At 37.4% G+C, this 21107-nt stretch overlaps 1 protein-coding gene across 10 annotated transcripts in view; it reads left to right on the top strand.

Moving 5' to 3' along the window:
* The window catches only part of ZRANB3 (zinc finger RANBP2-type containing 3), a 297893-nt gene that overhangs the window by 219927 nt on the left and 56859 nt on the right, over positions 1 to 21107 (top strand). For all 10 annotated transcript variants that reach the window (XM_034654466.1, XM_034654464.1, XM_034654467.1 and 7 more), the window contains one exon: positions 19782 to 19901. In XM_034654466.1, coding sequence (XP_034510357.1) covers positions 19782 to 19901 — 120 coding nt within the window. The remainder of the gene's footprint in view (positions 1 to 19781; positions 19902 to 21107) is intronic.

The following is a 21107-nucleotide window of genomic DNA, read 5'->3' as shown; positions in this document are numbered from 1 at the left end:
AGAAAGAGAAAGAAGAGAATATAATCAGACAGGTGAACAGAACAGAGCAATACAGTGGATCCTGTGTGTATTTTGATCTGTTTGTTAGAAAACTACATCCCAAAATTGTAAAGAAAGAAAAACTTATATACATACAAAAATAAAATTAAATACAATGAAAGGATAGAATGTAAGCATAAAAATGAAAATTACGAGACCAAAAACAAAAAATATTAACAGACAGGTAAACAGAACAGAGCAATACATTAGATTCTGGGTGTATTTTGGTATGTTTTTCAGGAGAAACTACATCCCAAAATTGTAAAGAAGGAGAAACTTACATACAAAAATAAAATTAAATACAATGAAAGGATAGGATATAGCTGTAAAAGTGAAAATTAAAAAAGACTTTAAAAAATAGTTGATAAAATAAGAAATGGGTTGAAAAGGAAAAAGAGAAAAATTAAAATTGGAAGACTAAAGAATCATGAGGAAAAAAAAGTTACCTGAATTCTACATAATCTTTTCCCCTAGGGCTGGAGTTTTGCAGTTCTGTGTGATTGGCAAACTTGGTCTTAGCTGGATGTTCTTGGTGATCTTCTGGGGGTGGGGCCTGTTGTGCTGATTGTCAGGTGTTTTTGCCCAGGCAGGATTTTACCACCGTTGCCTGTGGGCCAGGCTAAATGTAAGCAGCTCCAGATTGTTCCATGTGGCTTTTGTTCCCTGAAGGCTTTCCATGCAGCTTTAAGGGATGGAATGAAAATGGCAGCCTCCCAATCTCCAGCCCTGGAGCTGAAAGCTTGTTGCCCCACCCCCCCACTCCTCAGTGCATCCTCACAGAAAAGCAGTCAGTCACTCCTGTCTCCCTGTCTTCATATGCACTCACCCAGCCTGTGACAGAGTGTTTCTGTCTCAGGCACGTGAACCCCCCCTCCGCGCTGCTTCTCCGGGGGGGGGGGGAGTCAGTGAAGGGGGGAGTTGGGGGGCCTTGCCCTGTTCTGCTGCTTACTGGGCCAGTCACCCAACTGTGTCTCGGTTTGTGGTTTATGGCAACACTGAGCTGCAAACCCACTCCTGGGCTCACTGATTGCACTGGCTTCCCCGCTGTGATGTCTGGGAGCTCTGCCACACTTAGGCACTCTTCTTTCTATGACCCAGGGGATCCTGAGACCACACTGTCCCACCTGTGATTCTGCCTTGCTTTGCTACCTGAGCATCTTTCAGGCAGGGACATTGCTCACAGAAGCAGACTTCTAAAAGTTCCAATTATGTGCCCCACTGCTATGTCACTTTGCGGTAGCAAGCTTACAGATGCTCCCTCCCCCTACGGTTTATCTTCCAATATATTACCTCAGATTCACTTCTCCGCACCGCCTACCTTGCCGAAAGTGGTTGCTTTTCTATTTGTAGAATTGCAGTAACTTTTTTTTTTAGATCTCTGGTTGAGTTCGCAGGTGTTCAGAATGATTTGATAGCTATCTAGCTGAATTCCAGGGACTGGACAAAACTAAGGTCTTCTACCCTCCACCGTCTTGGACAAATATCCTATAAATATTTCTTAAGTTTAAATTTCAACTTTTTAAATGGTAAATATAGAATTATTGTCTATTTTTGTTTATTGACTTTTTATCCTTTGACGTTGCTGAACTAACATCAGTTTTTATGGATTTTTTGTAAATGCTTTGGGATTTTCTACATAAAACATCTTTTTGTCTGCACTTAAAAACACTTTATGCATGTAATCTGTATGTCTTTTATTTATTTTTATTGCCTATCACAGTGTGGGAATGAAAATACAATTTTGAATAGATGTGATAGGATTGAACAACCTTGCCTTGCTGCCATTCTTAGAAGAAAAGCTTTCGGCCTTTCACCATTAATAATGATGTTATCTTTAAGTTTTTCATAGATACCCTTTTTTAGGTTCAGAAAATTTTCTTATTTTATTGAATTTGCTGAGAGGAGAAATGACACACATGAAAATCTTTTACCTGGCAGAGCAAGGTTAGGATGAGGGTGGTTACCATAAAAGTGGACCCAAAAAAATGGCTAAAATTTTAAGATAATTATAAAGACTGAGCACGGGCTATCATGACTATTCAGAATAACAGGGTATGTTGACACAGTAAGTCCACAGTCACTCATAAGCTTTATTTCCTTTGGCCTCTACCAGGTGTGACTAGAAGATCATAGAGCAGCCCTGTTAGTGAAGCACAAGCACAATACCCTATCTACTTCCAGAACCCTTTCTCATACTAAGTGAAATTGCTCCTGGGTGCTGGTTCAAAACAAAAGCTATCTGCCCTGCAGGCTAGGCGGAAAACCCTACTGAAATTAGGACCGTGGACTGTTATAAGACAGAGATTCATCAGTGCTGGAATTGAGGCAGGAAACTCCACAGACATAGTGTGGTGTCAGGGAGAGAGGCAGAAACTCCAGGAAAGTGCCACCTTTAAGTCTCAGCTGTATCCAGGGGCTTGCCTTACATCGAATTGGTTCTAGAGACCTAAGATGTCCCCTGCCCCCTACCATGAACTTAACACCGAGAAACCATCAAGATAAGTTCTATGCCTGGGGGAGAGAAACACCTGTGTTCAGTGCAGGCATGCAGGAACTGCTGGAAGCTCAGAGTACAATTGGAATACTTAGAAAAACCCATGGCATACATTATCACAAGGTAGAAGCATCCTGTTGCTGGGAGAGTTCAAAGTTTGTAGTATACTAAAGGTAAATGTAACAAAAAGAGAATTTAAATACAAGGGAACCTAAATAAAACTCAGTAGTGACTAGATTGTCTCCTTCCCACACTATCACCCTGACCAAAAAAAAAAAAAAAAAAAAAGCCCATTTCTGGGTGTGTAAATATCAATTATCTCAGAGTGCCCTGTTCTTCTACACATAATTTCTAGCACATAATAGAAATTATGAACTAAATAAAAAAGCAACTTTAAAAAACCATTTTCAAAAGATAAAGCAATCAATAAAGCCAAATTGATAAATGACCTAGACTGTAGAACTATTAGACAAGGGCTCTCAGGAAGCTATGATTAATGTTATATGATCTAGTAGCAAAGATAAACAATATGCATGAAAAGGTGGGAATTTCAGAAGAAATATGAGTATTTTAAAGACAGTAAAATTGAAATGCTAGAAATAAAAAACAGAATCTAAAAAAAGTATTCCAATGAGCTTATAAGCCAATAGAGATGACAAAGTGTAATCATAAAAAATCTAAATGTCCTGGATATTTATCCTAGAGAAGTGAAAACTTAGGTTTACACAGACTTCTTTCTGGGAATTTATTTATAATAGCCAAAAACTGGGAAATAATCCAGATGTCCTTCAATTGTTGTATATCCATACAATAGAATACTCAATTAAAAGGAATGAACTATTGATAAACACAACAAATTGGATGAATCTAAAGGCATTATACTGATTGAAAGAAGCCAGTCTAAAAAGTTTTCATATATCATGACACCATATTTATAACATTTTCAAAACAATGGAATTTAGTGATAGAAAATATTATTATATGAATGTAATTTTCCTGGTCAAAATATTGTACTATGGAAATGTACACAACATGTACTGTATAGGAAATTATCATTAGGGAAGCTACATTAAGGTTATGCAGGAACTCTATTCTTTTTGCAACTTTTGGTATGTCTAAAATTATTTCACAATGAAAAGTTTTAAAATGTACATGTAGTGGACACAATATAGTAGCCTAATGTAGAAAACATTCTAATCCAAAAGAAGGTAGAAAAGAAAGGAAAGGAACAAACAACAGATGGGTTAGTCAGAAGACAACAAGATGTTAGGTTTTAGCCTAGTTCTATCAATAATTAATTAAATAGAAATGTTGTAAACCCACCAAGTAAATAGTAGGAAGTATCATATTGTATAAATCATATGATATCTGCAAAAAGTTCTTTTTAAGTATGAAGGCTGAAAGTTGAAAATAAATGGATGAACAAAGATATACCATGCAAACAATAATCAAAGGAAAGGTGAAGTAGAACTGTAATATCAAATAATGTAGACTTCAGATCAAAGATTATTACTAGCATTAGAGGAAATTTATAGATCACTAAGATGACAACTTAGGTTGTTCCTGACTTTGCTTCCCCTCACAAGAACAATAACTAGCAACTATTCAGGAAGAAGATATCCCTAGGAAATCCTAGAACACAGGGGTGAAACTGAGACACATCCCTGTACCCTAACAACCAAGACAGACTGCATTACTAGGGTAAGAGTAGGGGCTACATGTTGACCCCATTGCCATGCCCCCAGGCCAATGTAGCACCACTCAGGGAGATCCCACCCTGAGCCTCTGACTTCTCCAGCAGGAAAAGAAAATCTGTGGGGATAAACCACCACAACCACCCCACCCCACCCAACTACCTGGCATTGTGGATTGCTCTCCCAGAGCCAGTACTCTGATCCTTATCTGTGGGGATTGCAGGAGAGTTTGTGAAGGTCAACCACTGGGAAATTGACAGTGACAAAGGAGCTTGCAATAACCAGCACATAAATCTCGGCAGACTGAGTTTGTACCTGCAGCACCCAAGTTATTATCCCATGGGGTGACTTTGCTTGTGTGCAGAGCCAAGTCAGTGGCATACTCAGACCAGGAAGCTTTGGCAGGGTGCAGATCTGCTTGATTCAGAACCTCATATGAGGATTTTTGCCAGCCCTACAGCCCAGTTTCCCCATGCCCAGGCAAGGAGATGAGTCATAGCTCCATTTGCTGTAGAGAATGTGTTCTGGCCACATCTGACCAGAGGAACTGGTGAAAACATCTGGAAGCAATGCTCAAGCCAAGAGGCAAGTGGGCCAAGCTGATTGCACCCAGAGCAAAGCCAGTTCCAGGCATGAAGTTTCCAGTGCTATACATAGGCAGGGGTCTTAATTCATATCTGAGGCTGACAGTAGCTCCCAAACCCTCCCAGAGAGCCTTTCAGGAAATTGAGAGTTGCCTGGAGCAGCCCCTCTTCTTCCAGCTGAGGCAAGGGTGAGACTTAACTACACCTACTCACTCTGACTCTTGGCCTCATCTGACCACAAGGACTGGTAAGAACAACCGGAAGCTATCTACATAGCCCTGAAGCACCCTAGCCAAGGGTAAGCAAAGCAGAGTTGACAGTTTGCAGGGCAATGCCAGGGACCTGTTAAGCCAGAGAATTTGGGGCACGGGTCAACTTGAGTTTAAGACAACAAAGAGCTTTACTACCATTATAGCTGCTTCTCCCATTGCACTCAGGCAGGGAAACTAATTTGTAGCCCCACCCATTACGGAATATAGCCTCCAGCCTACCAGACTCTTAGGAGCACATACAGTATCTGCATAGCCCATCCAACAGCCCTGCTTACAGGGGCATTTGAACAGAGAATACAGCCTATGGCTTTCCTTATCTCCCTAGTGAACTGATGGCCTTACCTGACCAGTGTAGTATACTCTTGCCTGATATAGGTCCCCAAACAATGAGCCTTCCAGTCCCATCCTGCTGCCCTGCCAGGGCAGGGAAATTAATTCATAACACCATCTATTACTGAATAGTAATAGCACCCAGACCTGATCATCTAGTCAGCCTGACCGGAGAATCCAGATTACCGTGGAGCCCATTCTACAGCCTCATTTGGTACCCGAGAACCAAGCAGCAGTCCTATCCAACTATTCTCAGCCAGTAGCACACCCCCTTATCCTCAACCTCAGAGCTCAAACAGTTGCCTTGCCACATTCGTTTATGATAATACCTTTCAGCATATTAGGAATAGAAAGGGATTTTATCCTCCAAATAAAAGGCATTTATGAAAATCTTAACATCATACTTTATGCTCAAAGCTGGAATGCTGTTCCCTTAAAATCAGGAACAATGCAAGAGAGTCTTTTCTCACCACGTGTGTTCAACACTGTTTGGTTCAACCTTGTTCTTACAACTGTGTAATAAGGCTAGAAAAACAAATATAAAGTACACAGATTGAAAAGGAGTGAGTACAATTATCTATATTTAGAGACAACATAATTGTCCACATGTAAAATCCAAGAGCACTTCAAGCCACTAGAACGGAGTGAATTTATCAGGATCTCAGGATTCATGTTCAATATACAAAAATCATCTGTAGTTCTATATATTAGCAATGAAAAATTGGAAATTGAAATTTAAAAAATACAATTTACAATAACATCAATAAACATGACCTTCTTTGGGATAAACTCAGCAAAGTATATGCACTGAAAACTACAAAACATCATCTAGAGAATATAAAGCAAACTTAAATAAATGACAAGATAGATCACGTTCATGAATTGGAAAATTCAATATTGTTAAGATGGTTAAGATGCCATTTCTCTGTAAATTAGCTTATATTTCAATGCAAGGCTAATCAAAATCCCTGGTGTTTGGTAGAAATTAACTAACAAGCTGAAAGTAAAATTTATGAAGCAGCACAAAGAACTTATTTTAGCCAAATTAATCTTGAACAAAGTTGAAAGATTCACACTGCATGATGTAAATACTTACTATAAAGTTACAGTAATTAAGACTTTGTGACATTGGCAGAAGGATAGCCATTTAGATTAGTGAACCAGAGAAAAGAGTCGGAAATAGACCTTCATATAGATTGTCAATTGATGTTAGGGAAGGGGATGAGATAACTCAATGGGAAATGATAGCCTTTTGAAAGAATAATATTAGGACAACTGGAAGTCCATAGGGGGGAAAATGAACCTTGGACCATTATTTTGCACCATTCATAAAAATTAACTTGAAGTGGGTTATAGACTTAAATATAAAAACTGATTTATATGGAGCACCTGGGTGGCTCAAAAGGTTAAATGTCTGCCTTTGGCTCAGGTCATGGTCCCAGGGTCCTGGGATCAAGCCCCATATCGGGCTCCCTGCTCAGTGGGGAGCCTGCTTCTCCTTCTCCCTCTGCCCCTCCCCCTGCTCATGCTCACTCTCTCTCTCTGTCTCTCTCTGTCTCCCTCAAATAAATGAGTAAACAAATCTTCTAAAAACCTGATTTCTAAAACTATTTTTTAAAGATTTAATCTATTTATTTTTTAAAGTAAACTCTATGCCCAACATGGGGCTCTAACATATGACCCCGAGCTCAAGAGTCACATGTTCTACAAACTAAGCCAGCCAGGCTCCTTGATTTTAAAACTTTTAATAGTATACATACACAAAAATATTGCCAACCTTTGGGTAGACACTTTTTTTTAGGTAGGATGCAAAAAACACTTTAAAGGGGAAAAAAATGGGACTCAAAACGTTTAAACTTACGGTGTTTTTTAAAAGGTATGGTATACAAAACACATTGTTTTGAAAATGTAAAATACAGATTGGAAGAGAATATTTGCAATACATTTCTCCCTGCTCCATTTTCCCATGTTAAAATTTTTGGTTTGATCAGTGTTCATTGTTTACAATATAATGACTTTGTTAAACATTTCACAGTTGAGCTATAATTATGTTTCTTTTACTTGACAACTGGGGGTTTTTTTTGTTTGTTTGTTTGTTTGCTTGCTTAGCTTAGCTTTCTTAGTACTTAATTGAGTACAGAAGCTTGCTTAAGGAAAAAGAGTATATGAGAACCTTTTAGATAATTACTTGTCTGTGGTGAGAAACTCTAGTTGGATGTCAGAGAAATGTCATTAGTCAACACAAAGTTTGCACCTAATTCCTATGGTCCTTGAAAGAAAAGAAAGGAGATGAAAAGTCATTTGTCCCAAGATTGGAATATGATCCCAAAGATTAATGGCAGCAGAAGACCAATCCTTGCTACCCCAATTCCTATTTTAGTCATTTTTCATTCCCTCCCTATTAGAACCTCTGTCCTCAATCACCTATGTAAAGTGGAACTATATATTTTTATTCCTGGGCTGCAGCCAGAAATCATTAGTTCATGGCATTACTGAGCTGGAATTCTTAATACATTTTCCCCAAAAACATTAGTGATGATATCCCATAGTCAGGGTCTATCGTAACTATAAATAATACAGTTTACATTATAGATTAAATAGACTCTGGGAGAAATACCTAGTTATAGACTATATGTAATATTGTTTCTATGAGAAAATGTGTTTCAGAGTATTCCCAAACCAATTTATAAATGGACTTTTGAAATACCTCAGTTTATCAGTTGGTTACTATGGCATTGGCATACTAACGTTAAGACTTCCTTTCTTTGGTTAAGTGTTTTTGTGACTTATTCAACAGATATTTTTTGAGTGCCTATTGTTTATCAAGGATCGCGCTTGGTGATAGGGAGGCACGGTGAACAAGATACAGTGTTTCTCTCTCAATGAACTTGTGGTCTGTTGGAGAGGACAGTAAAATAAATGTTCAGATACAGCACAGTATATTTAATATTTAAATTAAAAACAGGATGTTGTCAGAGCACTTGGGAGAAAACACTTGGCCCACTCTTGGGAGCTCAGGAAAGACATCCCAGGGAATGAACAAGGAAGAGTTAGCCAATTAGAGTGGAGGGGATGGCATTGAAGGAGTGTATGTCAAAATAGATGAATACTTTGTCCAAACTCACAAAGATTAACCAGAAATAGCATACTCAGGGTATCAAAAGGAGGTCATCATAGCTAAAGCATTAAGTGTCAGGAAGGAATTCTGAGACTAGGCTGGGAAATCACAGACACCAGTAACCCTATCATAAAAGGTCACATTTCATAGTTTATAATTTATCCTAAGGGTTCTGAGCAATTAGGTGTAGTGGAGTAGAGTAAAATGATTGGATTTGTGCCTTAGAAAAAGAACTGTAGCTATCTGGAGAATGCACTGGAAGGAACAAGCCTGTAGGCAGGGAATCCAGTGAGTAGCCACACTGGTATTCCAGGCTAACAGTGGTGATACTAAACCAAGGAACTGAAGGTAAAATAATCAGTGTTACTGATAAAAAGTCAACTAGTGAAGGATCTCAGATCATTAGAATTACTTTTTTTCTTCTCTATCATTATTTTTATTGCTTTGTAATATTTGTTGAGGATACAATGGATGAAAATAAACAAATTCTGGGCAACCCTCTTGGATCTCCTCCCTCCTTGGGAGCTTTGTACTATCACTTTGCTATCACTCAATAAACTTTGCTTTGTTTCCCACCACAAAAAGGAAAGAAGAAAAAGAAAGAAAGAAAAAGAAAGAAAGAAAGAAAGAAAGAAAGAAAGAAAGAAAGAAAAGAAAGAAAGAGAAAATAAACAAATTCTTTAGATTTAGGGTCAGCATAGTACTGTTCTAGGGAAAAAAGACAGATATAAATGGTATGGTTTGGCCAATCCTCAGTTATTTTCTGGTACACTGCAACACCTAATTTTTAGAGAAAACCATTTTAAGAGAAATGCCAGTACCTTTTCTATGAAAACGATTAAACCAACCCATAATTTTACATTTCCTGTCACTTTGGGGATGACAGCATTCCTAGTGCCTTGAAAACATTTTAGAAGGCAAACTGCTCTAAACACATTTCCATTAGGCACAGAGTGCATTTCCTCTTTGCTGTCTTGCCTCAGCAGCTTAACACAGGTAGAATCCTATTTATAATATGCAGTGATGTATAATAAGGTCGCTAGAATATTCCCTGCTGCACAGGGACTGGGATGTTGTCAGACTGAACAGTACCTTGTCCTGTGCCAGCTCTTTTGTGTAGGAAAGGAACTCTAACTCTAAACTGGACACATTCTGCCTCTTGTTCGTTGATAAGGAAATTGTCAGTAATAATAAAGTACAAATAAAACAATAATGTTATCATTTTAGAGGAAGAAAGAGATTGTTAGCTATATGGCCATGTGGCATGAAGAAGGGTTTAATAAAGATGGAACAATATCCATTTGAGAGAGAAGAGTGGTGTAAGGTTTTTGAGGTAGCAGGAATGGTTCAGTTTGGAATCACAGATGGAGAGATTTGCCTTAGAGAAAAGAAGAAATACTTCTCTCCTTACAAAAGGAAAGGAAATGAGGATGAGTGAAGTAACAAAAGGTAAACATTTTCAGATGTTGAATTCTCTTTTCTCTGTGCAGTGGAACGTTTGAGGGCCAAAGGCATGGGTTCTGATTTCGAAGAAAATAGTAAAGTTTGAAATTGTTTTTGCAGTTTGCTGGCAAAATTCAGCAATAATAAGAGCTAACACTTTTACAGTGCATACCATGGGCCAAGCACTATTCCATGCATATTTTATGGACTAAGTCATTTACTCTCACTACCACTCCATGAGAAGTAGGTACCTTTTGCCCCTTTTATACATAGAGAAACTAAAGCACAGAGTTTAAATGACTTGCTCAGGGACTCAGATTGTAAATAATAGAGGCAGGATTTGAACCCAGACAGTCTGGCTCCAGAGTACATGCACTTGACCATCACTGCAGTAGGATAGCTGAATAAATTTAATATTGTTTAGTGACCATGGGTTTAAGGTGGTGTCTTTTTCCTATTAGTGATTTTTAAGCATCCCTGTGCAAGCGTGGAGAAGATTTAGAATTTAAAATTCTATATATTCTCTGTGTTATAATTTTTAACACCCAAATAAGGTTTATTCATGCTTATGCTATGGTAGTACAAATTTGATTACTTTATTGACATGACCAGTAGACAGAGTTTAGAAAGAAATTGAAAATGTTTTTGAAAATTGAATTTAATTTTAAAAGAATTAGATTAGCTGTTTTGATCAGTGACTTTTACAATCAAACTTCCATGAAATCACCTTTCAGGAAAACAACTTTTTAAAAGTCTATAATACTATTAGCTTTACTTTCTAGTTTTGTTTAATTTTGGGTAAATCCAGTAAAATTGTCACCAGCTAGACCCCAAGACCTGATCATTACTGCTCACATGCTTATACCCACCAACCTTTATCCCATATTTTTCCTTAAGCTCTTCTTTCCAGTTTATCTCTTAACTAAGGTAAAAGACCCAATGGGCATAGCACCTGGTGATGGAAACCAAACCACCCCTCAAGCAATAGGGACACAGAGAGCTGCCTGCCACCCCAGACCACCTAAACCAGTTTGAGTTTAGCCCCGACTCATGCCCCTGCACAGATGGACCATGGAGTGATCCATGGAATGACTGACGGTTATTACCTTTATGTCATTATAATACTAAAATCTCTGTCCAAGAAGGAGCACAAACCTCATTTACATAATATACAGTGTCTGTATAGGCGTGTTTCTTTAAAGCCATGTGTGACCTTATGCCTACCCCTACATATAATGACAAGGCTCCCCTTTCTAAATATTCATCCTAACCCTAAATAAGAGGAACCCATTCACCTTTGCTCAGGGAGTCATGGCTTTGGAAGTTATTCCCTGTAATCTCCTTATTTGCTGCAAATAAAATTTCCTTTGTGTGATAGCTCCACTTGGTATAGTTTCTATCTGTGACTCACCAAGGAGCAAACTCTCATTAGTTCAGTTACAGAATATGTCATTTAGGATTGTTTGTTCCAGCTCTTTGAAAAATGTCATTGGTATTTTGATTGGGATGGTGTTGAAAGTATAGATTGCTCTGGGCATCATAGAAATTTTAACAATGTTTATTCTTCCTATACATGAGCATGGAATGTTTTTCCATCTTTTTATGTCTTCTTCAATTTCTTTCGTAGGTGTTCTGTAGTTTCTAGAGTCTAGATCCTTTACCTCTTTGGTTAGGTTTATTTCAAAGTATCTTATGGTTTTTGGTGCTATTGTAAATGGAATCGATTCTCTAATTTTTCTTCCTACAGTTACATTGTTAGTGTATAGAAGCAGCAACTGATTTCTGTGCAATGATTTTGTATCCTGCTACATTACTGAATTGCTGTATGAGTTCTAGTAATTTGGGGGTGGGGTCTTTTGGGTTTTCCACATACAGTATCATGTCATCTGCAAAGATGGAATTTGACTTCTTCTTTGCCAGTTTGAATACCTTTTATTTCTTTTTGTTGTCTGATTGCTGATCCTAGGACTTCTAGTACTATGTTGAACAATAGTGGTGCAAGTGGGCATCATAGGGAAAAGCCAAGCATAGGGAAAAGCTCTCAGCTTTTCCCCATTGAGAGTGATATTTGCTGTGGGTTTTTCATAGATGGTCTTTATGAATTTGAGGAATGTACCCTCTATCCCTACACTCTGAAGAGTTTTAATCAGGAAAGGATGCTGTATTTTGTCACATGCTTTTTCTGTATTAATTGAGAGGATCATATGGTTCTTGTTTCTTCTCTTATTAATGTGTTCTATCACATTGATTGATTTGCAAATGTTGAACCACACTTGCATCCCAGGAATAAATCCCACCTGGTCGTGATGGATAATCCTTTTAATGTACTGTTGGATCCTATTGGCAAGGATCTTTTTGAGAATTTTGGCATCCATACTCATCAGGGATATTGGTCTGTAATTCTCCTTTTTGATGGGGTTTTTGCCTGGTTTTGGGATCAAGATAATGCTGGCCTCATAGAACGAGTTTGGAAATTTTCCTTCTGTTTCTATTTTTTGAAAGAGCTCCAGAAGCATAAGTATTATTTCTTCTTTGAATGTTTGGTAGAGTTCCCCTGGGAAGCCATGTGGCCCTGGACTCTTGTTTTTTGGGAGGTTTTTGATCACTGCTTCAATTTCATTACTGGTTATTGGTCTGTTCAGATTGTCGATTTCTTCCTGTTTCAGTCTTGGTAGTTTATAAGTGTCCAGGAAGGCATCCATTTCTTCCAGATTGCTTAATTTATTGGCATATAGTTATTGATAATAATTTCTAATAATTCTTTCTATTTCCTTGGTGCTAGTTGTGATCTCTCCCCTTTCATTCATAATTTTATTAATTTGGGCCCTTTCTCTTTTCTTTTGAATAAGTCTGGCCAGTGGTTTATCGATCTTATTAATTCTTTCAAAGAACCAGCTTCTAGTTTTGTTGATCTGCTCTCCTGTTTAAAAAAGAAAAAAAAGTGATCCATGTAAAAAAAATAATATGTGTTGGGGCGCCTGGGTGGCTCAGTCGTTAAGCGTCTGCCTTCGGCTCAGGGCGTGATCCCAGGGTGCTGGGATCGAGCCCCACATCGGGCTCCATGCTCCGCTGGGAGCCCGCCTTCCTCTCCCACTCCCCCTGCTTGTGTTCCCTCTCTCGCTGGCTGTCTCTCTCTCTGTCAAATAGATAAATAAAATCTTTAAAAAAAAAAATAAATAATATGTCATTTATGGGAATGATCTCTCTCATCTATCATAGATAGATAGATAGATAGATAGATAGATAGATAGATAGATAGATAGAAACAAAGAATGATTGGATAAAATGATTATTATATTTTTTTCCAAAAATTTTTATGAGAAGGTTTAGGATTTTGCAAAATTGTACTGGTTAAAGTATTAAATTGGGGTTGCCCTCTTTTCCTAGTATTGTAGCCCATTTGATTTACTGTGAAATGGCCTGCTTGTAAAACTCAGTGTTAAAAGATTAGATGTATTAGAAGTGCTAGATTTTCTATCTACAGATATATTCATAAGGGAATAAAAGTTGCAGGATACAAAATCAGTGTATGGAAATCTTTTGCATTCCTATACACTAATAATGAAGCAGCAGAAAGTGAAATTAAAAAAACAATCTCATTTATAATTACACCAAAACAATAAAATATCTAGGAATAAGCTTGACCAAACAGGTGAAAGACCTGTATTCTGAAAACTATTAAACATTGATAAAAGAGATTTAAAACAATGCAAAGAAATGGAAAGACATTCCATACTCTTGGGGGTTGGAAGAGCAAATATTGTTAAAATGTCTAACTGCCCAAAGGAATCCACAGATTTAATGCAATCCCTATCAAAATACCAACAGCATTTTGCACAGAGCTAGAACAAACAGTCCTAAAATTTGTGTGGAATCACAAAAGACCTCAAATAGCCAAGCAAACTGATGTTTACCAGAGTGGAGGTGGGTTGGGGGTATGGGGGTCATAGGGAATGGGGATTAAGAGTGCACTTATCATGATGAAAAAAAAATTAAATGAAATAAAAAAAAAAAGAAAGAAACATGCCTAGAAATAAGAAAGTAATACTGCCAGTAGTTCACCCAAACCTTCTTTGGAAGTGAAACTATTATCTTCTATGGGAAAATTTTGGCATGGGGCTCAGTGAAAATGTCCGACATACTGACATTATAGTATGGAACTACCGTTCTTCCTCTGACAGCTGTCTTCTACTGGATTTGAAAATATTTACTACCAGATTTGAAATATTGTTTCAGGCTGATAAAATGGTTTCTAAATTAAGAACCATGGACAAGAGGGAAGGGGTAGCAGAAGATAAATTTTTAGCCTTTCTTTTGTGAGGATGGGTGGGAGGTGAATAAACAATGCATATTCTCTTTTAGTTTTGCACTTTCCTCTTATAAGATCATTTTAAAGGATAAAAGATAAATCAACTATCACAGATAAATTAGTAAGAAACAATGTAAGGTGAACAAGATGAATGCATAAAAACAAGAGAAGCAGAGATGATATCGATTGGAGAATAGGCAAAGAAAATGCGATATACCCATACAATGGAATGTTATTTGGCAATGAAATGAAATTAAATAGTGATACATGCTACAACATGAATTGAAAACATTTGTTGATAAAGAGGCCAGTCACAAAAGATTATATTGTATTATTCATTTTATGTGAAATGTCCAAAATAGTCCAATTCATAGGGACAGAAGTTCAGTTTAGTGTTTGTCTCGAGCTAGGGGATGATGGCTAAGAGATAAAGCGTTTCTTCTTAGGATAATGAAAATATTCTAAAACTGACTGTGGTGATGGATGCACAACTCTGTGAATACACTAAAAGCCTTTGAACTGTACACTGTAAATGGGCAAATTTAATGGTATATAAATTATATCCCAATAAAGGTGTTGTGTTTGGGGGGTTTTTTGTGTTTCTTTCTGTAAATAACCCAGCTTCTTCTGTCTTTTGCTCTGCCTATGATAGTTCACTGCTTGTCCTTACTGGCCTCAATGGTACCCCAAGGTAAGGCTGCTTCAATTCCTTATGCTAAGCACAGACCACAGTGTCCAAAGCAAGGAAGAGCCTTCCTAAGGATCCCTTTGTCAGTGAGGATTTTTTTGGAAGGCCCCCTGCAGACAAAATCACAGGGAGAATAGAAGTGCTAGGCTTGTTGATTAAAAAGGGCCTGAAGACCTTTCCTTAAAGCATATGGCCACCCCCTGTGTAAATAAAACTGCATTTGCCCTGGAGCCTAAGGACTTCAGAATTTAAGGAGGAGCTTCTTTTATGCTCACACTCCCTCAACTGGAATTCGTAGCAGCTAAGCAAAACAATCATTCTGGTACTTATTAAAATGGTAAGGAAGACTTCATTCAAGATCATTGCGAAAGAGTCAACTCTATTACAGTTGTAGAGAGAGATCACTCAACTCTGAATACAACAAGAACCAGTGGGGATTTATAGCCACTGAGCTGGATGGGGGAGGTGGTGTCACTGGATGCGAAATTACTAAGAGGAGACATTAAGGGCAGGGGGATTCTTGCTCAAGGTAGACGAAAGACTTAGACATCATAAGTGGGGAATGAGGAACTTAATCAAATATCAAGGGTTGATCAGGTAGCAAGGATAGGTAGGGGCTTTCTTAACAAACTGACTCAGCAGGATTCTTGCTGAGACTGGGCTGTGTAGGCCTGGCCAGGATAGGCTGAGGCCTAGTTAAGAGGGCCTGGGGAAACCTAACTAACGTTTGGTCAAGGAGAGAGTCTGTGTCATAGTGCACGTTTGATTTTGTTTCATTCTTTGTTTCTCTCTTTTATCATCTGATTAAAAACTAACAATTTAATAGCAAGTAAGTTTCATCAGGTCTTAATGCAGTTTAGGTTTTTCTTTACTTTTACTTCGAAAAGTATAATGTGCACCTACTCACTAAATAAGAAATTTAAGAAATAAATTTAGCACATATTCTCTTCATTTTCTGCATTTCTTTAAATGAGATGTAGTGTGTAGTCTTTGTTATGTAATTTAGAGCTTGGACTATCAGAGAGTTTCAGTAAGATAAGATTGTGAACACAAAAATTTTTTCAACTTCTTCAAAACCTGAACTAGCATAACGAAAATGCTGATCAAGACCTGCCATTCCACATAATTTAAGATAATGTGCAATAAATCCGGGTCAGATAACTTAAAATATGACAATGCAGTGACAGTTTTAATTAGAATATAATCAGAAAAATGAGTTTGTATGGTACATTTTATTTTTTTTTTTATTTTTTTTTTAAAGATTTTATTTATTCAACAGAGATAGAGACAGCCAGTGAGAGAGGGAACACAAGCAGGGGGAGTGGGAGAGGAAGAAGCAGGCTCATAGCGTAGGAGCCTGATGTGGGGCTAGATCCCATAACGCCGGGATCACGCCCTGAGCCGAAGGCAGATGCTTAACCGCTGTGCCACCCAGGCGCCCCTGTATGGTACATTTTAAAATGTACTCCTTTGCAGTCTCATTTTAAGAACCTAAGAAAAATCCTAAAGTTTATTTGTTACATAGATATTTTGGTTCTCTATCTCATAGGACGCAAGGTCACAATGATGGTTATTTACCAGGCTAGTCCCAAGAGACTGTTTAGTCCATTATGTAATTGAACTTTAGAATATTAATATTAACTATAAGCCTTTCTAAACCGGTGATTAGAAGGAGTGGGGAACAGGAGGCTTGGGCTTTGACATCAGCAGCTTCTGGTTGTAATGAAGAAGGGGTGATATCAGTGGAGGGGACTCTGGCCGAACTAGTTTGCTCTTCTGGCAGGGAATGCATCTGAGACTGAGGGTACAGTGGTTGTATAATTTGTAAGTCTGCAATGGATGGTAAATGAATGCACCTTAAAAATACTCCAACTTGACATGTGTTTTTTGAAAGACTTATCACAGTAAATACAGCTCTTTAGTCAAACAAGCAGTTTATTAAAGTGGTTCAGTTACCATAGCAACGTATCTGGAATTTATAGCTCCTTATTTTGAGAGGACTTCATTTTACTCTCTGAGGCACTGAAATCCAAGGCTAAAGTTCTTAATGGCCTCCAGTCTCATTGTATGATGAATTTCTATTGTTTAAAAAATTTATACATATAAAATGTACTTACAAAATCAGCCCTATGACTTCATAGTGGTGTGAATTAATTTTAAATAGGTATTTTTCAATTTGGAATTACGCCTCTTTAAAATTTTTTTTATTATTACCAAAGCTACATATGATCATAGTTTAATGAGGAAAAACAGCTATTTCAAAAAATAAGTCTTCTAAAATTATTCCCCAGAGGCAACCATTTTCTGTTCTTTTAGCTGTTTTGTTTTTTCAGTATTTACTTCAAATCCCTCAGCAACATGTTTATATTGCTTCTTGGTTTGTATTACTGCTTGCTTTGTGATTTTAGCTGTCATCAATTTTTTGAGTCTCTGCATATTTGAAAATGGCTTTATTCTACTTTTATAATTGATTTTTAATTTGGCTGGGTATAAATTCTTAGTTAGAAACAGTTTTCTCTAAGAATTACTAATTCTGATGTTGAGAAATCCAATGCACTTCAAAGCTTTTATTCTATTTTAATTCTTTTCCCCTGCTCCCTGGAAGCTTATAGAATTATTTCTTTGTCCCCCGTGTTCTAAAATTTCATGATGATGGACCTTGCTCTAGGTCCATTTTCATCCATTGTGAAGGATCCTCAGAGGACCTATTCCATTTTCCATTTTGGAAACTCATGCCCTTAAATTCTGTAAAACTTTTTTTATTTCTCTGATTATTTTCTTTCCTCTGTTTTCCCTGTTGTTTCTAGAAATTTTATTATTCATACATTGCCCTCTTGGCTTGGTCCTCTAATTTTCTTATTCTTTCATATTTACTCTTTTATTTTTCATCTACTTCCTGGAAGGTTTTTTCAGCTTCACAACCAGTGAATTTTTAATTTCTGCTATTATACTTTTAATTTCCAAGAGTACTTCCCTCCCTTTCTCTCTTAATCATTACTTTTTTGGAACATCCTGTTGTTTTATAAATGTAATCTCTTCTAGTTACAATGCCTGGAAACTCTGTACGTGTATATGGCTTAGAAACTATGGCTTTCAGTAAAGGGTAATCTGGCTGGATGTCTTATGGAGGAACCCTCAATATCAGAATCTTTAGTCTTTTCTCCTTGGCTTGTCTGATTCCCTAGAAAATAATCATTTTATATGATTCTGTTCTCCTTTGTAGAAGGCATAAGCCTCTTTATCTTTTGGGGGACATGGGAAGATAAGGCTGAGGGAGAAGGCAGATCTCAGCATTTATTATGTAACTTTTATTTAGTCTCTATGGTATTGTAGAATAGTCTACCATCAATGTGGGATTCCTTTATCCAGATACCTTCTGTTTTACCCTCTCCTGAAAATAAACCTCTTGCATTCTGCGAGAGTAGGTTAGAGAAGTACTCTATCATGTGGAATGGGTACAGAGAGGATATAGGACATTGTTGCACGTAATCACCTACTTAAACATTCGTTGACCAATCCTCCTGTTGTAGCCACACCCCCAACCTCACTTCCCCTCGCACCCTTTCCTAAGCCTTTTTTACATTACATATTCTAACCCACATGCTTCTCAACTTTCCATATTGCCACCTTAGGAGCTGTCAGGTTGGCTAATCAATTACTAAACTATTTTTAGTTTCCAAAGTTTTCTTTCTGTTTCTTTTTTTAAGATTCATTTATTTATTTGAGAGAGGGTGAGAGAAAGCACACGCATCGGTTGGAGGGGAGGGATAGAGGGAGAGAATCTCAAGCAGATTCCCTGCTGAGCATACGCTGAGATCATGACCTGAGCGGAAATCAAGAGTCGCTGTTTAACTGACACCCAAGCGCCCCTAATTTCCAAAGTTTTGTTGCTATTGATCCCTTTCCAGTTCTCTTTGTCTCTGTATGCCTTGCTATGCAACATTGAGGGGGAGTCTAGCTCAAATGTATGCAGCCTGCTCTCTTTTCCCTAAGTTTCTAAATAGTTTTTAACAGTTAAGAGACCATATTCATGTTTTAGATTTAATTGATGCTTTAAATTTAATTACCATTTAATTCATCTCCATATTCTCATTCTTTTTTTATTATTATTTTTTTATTATGTTAGTCAGCATACAGTATATCCCTGGTTTTTGATGTAAAGTTCCATGATTAATTAGTTACGTGTAACACCCATATTCTCATTCTTAATAGGTAACTCTTCCTCAAATTAACTAAGAAAAGTCTTTTTAATCTGAGCTTTTTTGATGTTCTCTTTTTTTTAAAATTATATTATGTTAGTCACCATACAGTACATCCAGTTTTTGATGTAAAGTTCCATGATTCATTACTTGCATATAACACCTAGTGCATCGTGCAATACGTGCCCTCCTTAATACCCATCACCAGCCTATCCCATTCCCCCACCCCCTCCCTCACCTGACAGTTTCTTCATGTGTCCCCCTGTGCTCTCAGACCTCCCTCCTATTCTCTTCATCCCATCACTCCAACCTCTTCTACAACCACAGCCTAATTGACTACCTATTTTCCATTGAAACTTTTTCTTCTCATTCTTTTCTTATTCTTGTTTTACTTCTCAAAGTTGTTGGATTTTTTTTCCCCTCTTGTGTCTCTTTTTCCCTTTTCCCCTTAAGTGTGGGCCTCTTTCCCTAGGTTACCAGAGAACAAAGCAGTTGAAAGTTCATAGAGATTTTTGACTTTCGAAGTTTTTCTTGCTTTGTTAGAGGAAAGTGATGTGATTTTTTAATAAAGATTTATATGCCATTAATAAGGTTTAACTTTTAATATTTAGGCAGGTGCTGTAAAGGACTATATTAAGATGATGCTTCAGAATGATTCACTTAAATTTCTGGTTTTTGCTCATCATTTAAGCATGCTCCAAGCTTGCACAGAAGCAGTCATAGAAAACAAGGTATGTTATCATTTTTCTATAAACTACTTTTTAGGATACAGGTTGTTAATATGCTAAACATCAGTTGTAGCCTTATAATTGAGGGTTCTTTTGACCTTGTTTAAATGATGATATATTAATTATTATTAATTTTTCTTGCAAATTATACTAATATTATATTTTTATTATGTTGATAAACTATTAAACTTTTTCTTTTATTCCAGGTTTATAATTTTCCACTGATCTAATTATCTGGATTGATTAAAATATGCTAACTTGATAGGCTGTATTGTGCATTCCATTATTGTTACTGGATATACCATTTGAGACTGGTGTAGGCAGTTAAAAATTAAAATATTAACCTGCAAGTCAGCCTTAGAATATAGGTGATGTCGAGGGGAAGCAGAATTAATTCAACCAGTTTTAGTACCCAGCTGCAGTCATACCTTTTAAACTTACAGGCGGCATACTCTGTAGAGTGTGATTTAGCATAAGATTTCATGAGTTTGAAACAGATGGGCCAGGTACCCTGTCAGGTAAGCTCCCCAAACCTGCTGGCCTTACTGCATTTTCATAAGTTCACCTAATACCCCAGCAGTCTTATCAGTGACAGCATCTGCCATGTTTTCTTTCAGAGTTTAAATCTGTCAACTCTCTTTATGTGCCGAGGACTTGTAGAGATGCTCGGAAACAGCCAAAAGAAATTTGCTGACAAATTGTGTGAACTTAATATACGTGTAGCAGCAGAATCATTTGCCTATGTAGGTAGATTTTTTAAGTGGAGGAATTAAGCCATGTTTTTTAAAACTTTGTATACATTTTTTTGAGCGTTTGTCAGTATGTTTATTAATGTTCCCAAGAAGTAATTCTAGTGTTTCCTTAATAGAAAGATTTATGATAATATAATAAAGTGCTATCCGTGAAAAGGTGCTCTCACATTGATTATCATATCATGTATTTAAAATGCCTTATGAGGGGCGCCTGGGTGGCTCAGTCGTTAAGCATCTGCCTTCAGCTCAGGGCGTGATCCCCGCATTCTGGGATCAAGCTCCACATCAGGCTCCTCTGCTGGAAGCCTGCTTCTTCCTCTTCCACTCCCCCTGCTTGTGTTCCCTCTCTCGCTGGCTGTCTCTATCTCTGTCAAATAAATAAATAAAATTTTTTAAAAAATAAAAAATAAAAAAATAAAATGCCTTACGAGGTGAGAGACTATGGACTCTGGGAAAC

This window comes from Ailuropoda melanoleuca, chromosome 2 (assembly GCF_002007445.2).
Source record: "Ailuropoda melanoleuca isolate Jingjing chromosome 2, ASM200744v2, whole genome shotgun sequence".
Lineage (NCBI taxonomy): Eukaryota > Metazoa > Chordata > Mammalia > Carnivora > Ursidae > Ailuropoda > Ailuropoda melanoleuca.
The sequence above is the reverse complement of the archived record's forward strand: the minus strand, read 5'-3'. Positions and strand labels throughout refer to the sequence as shown.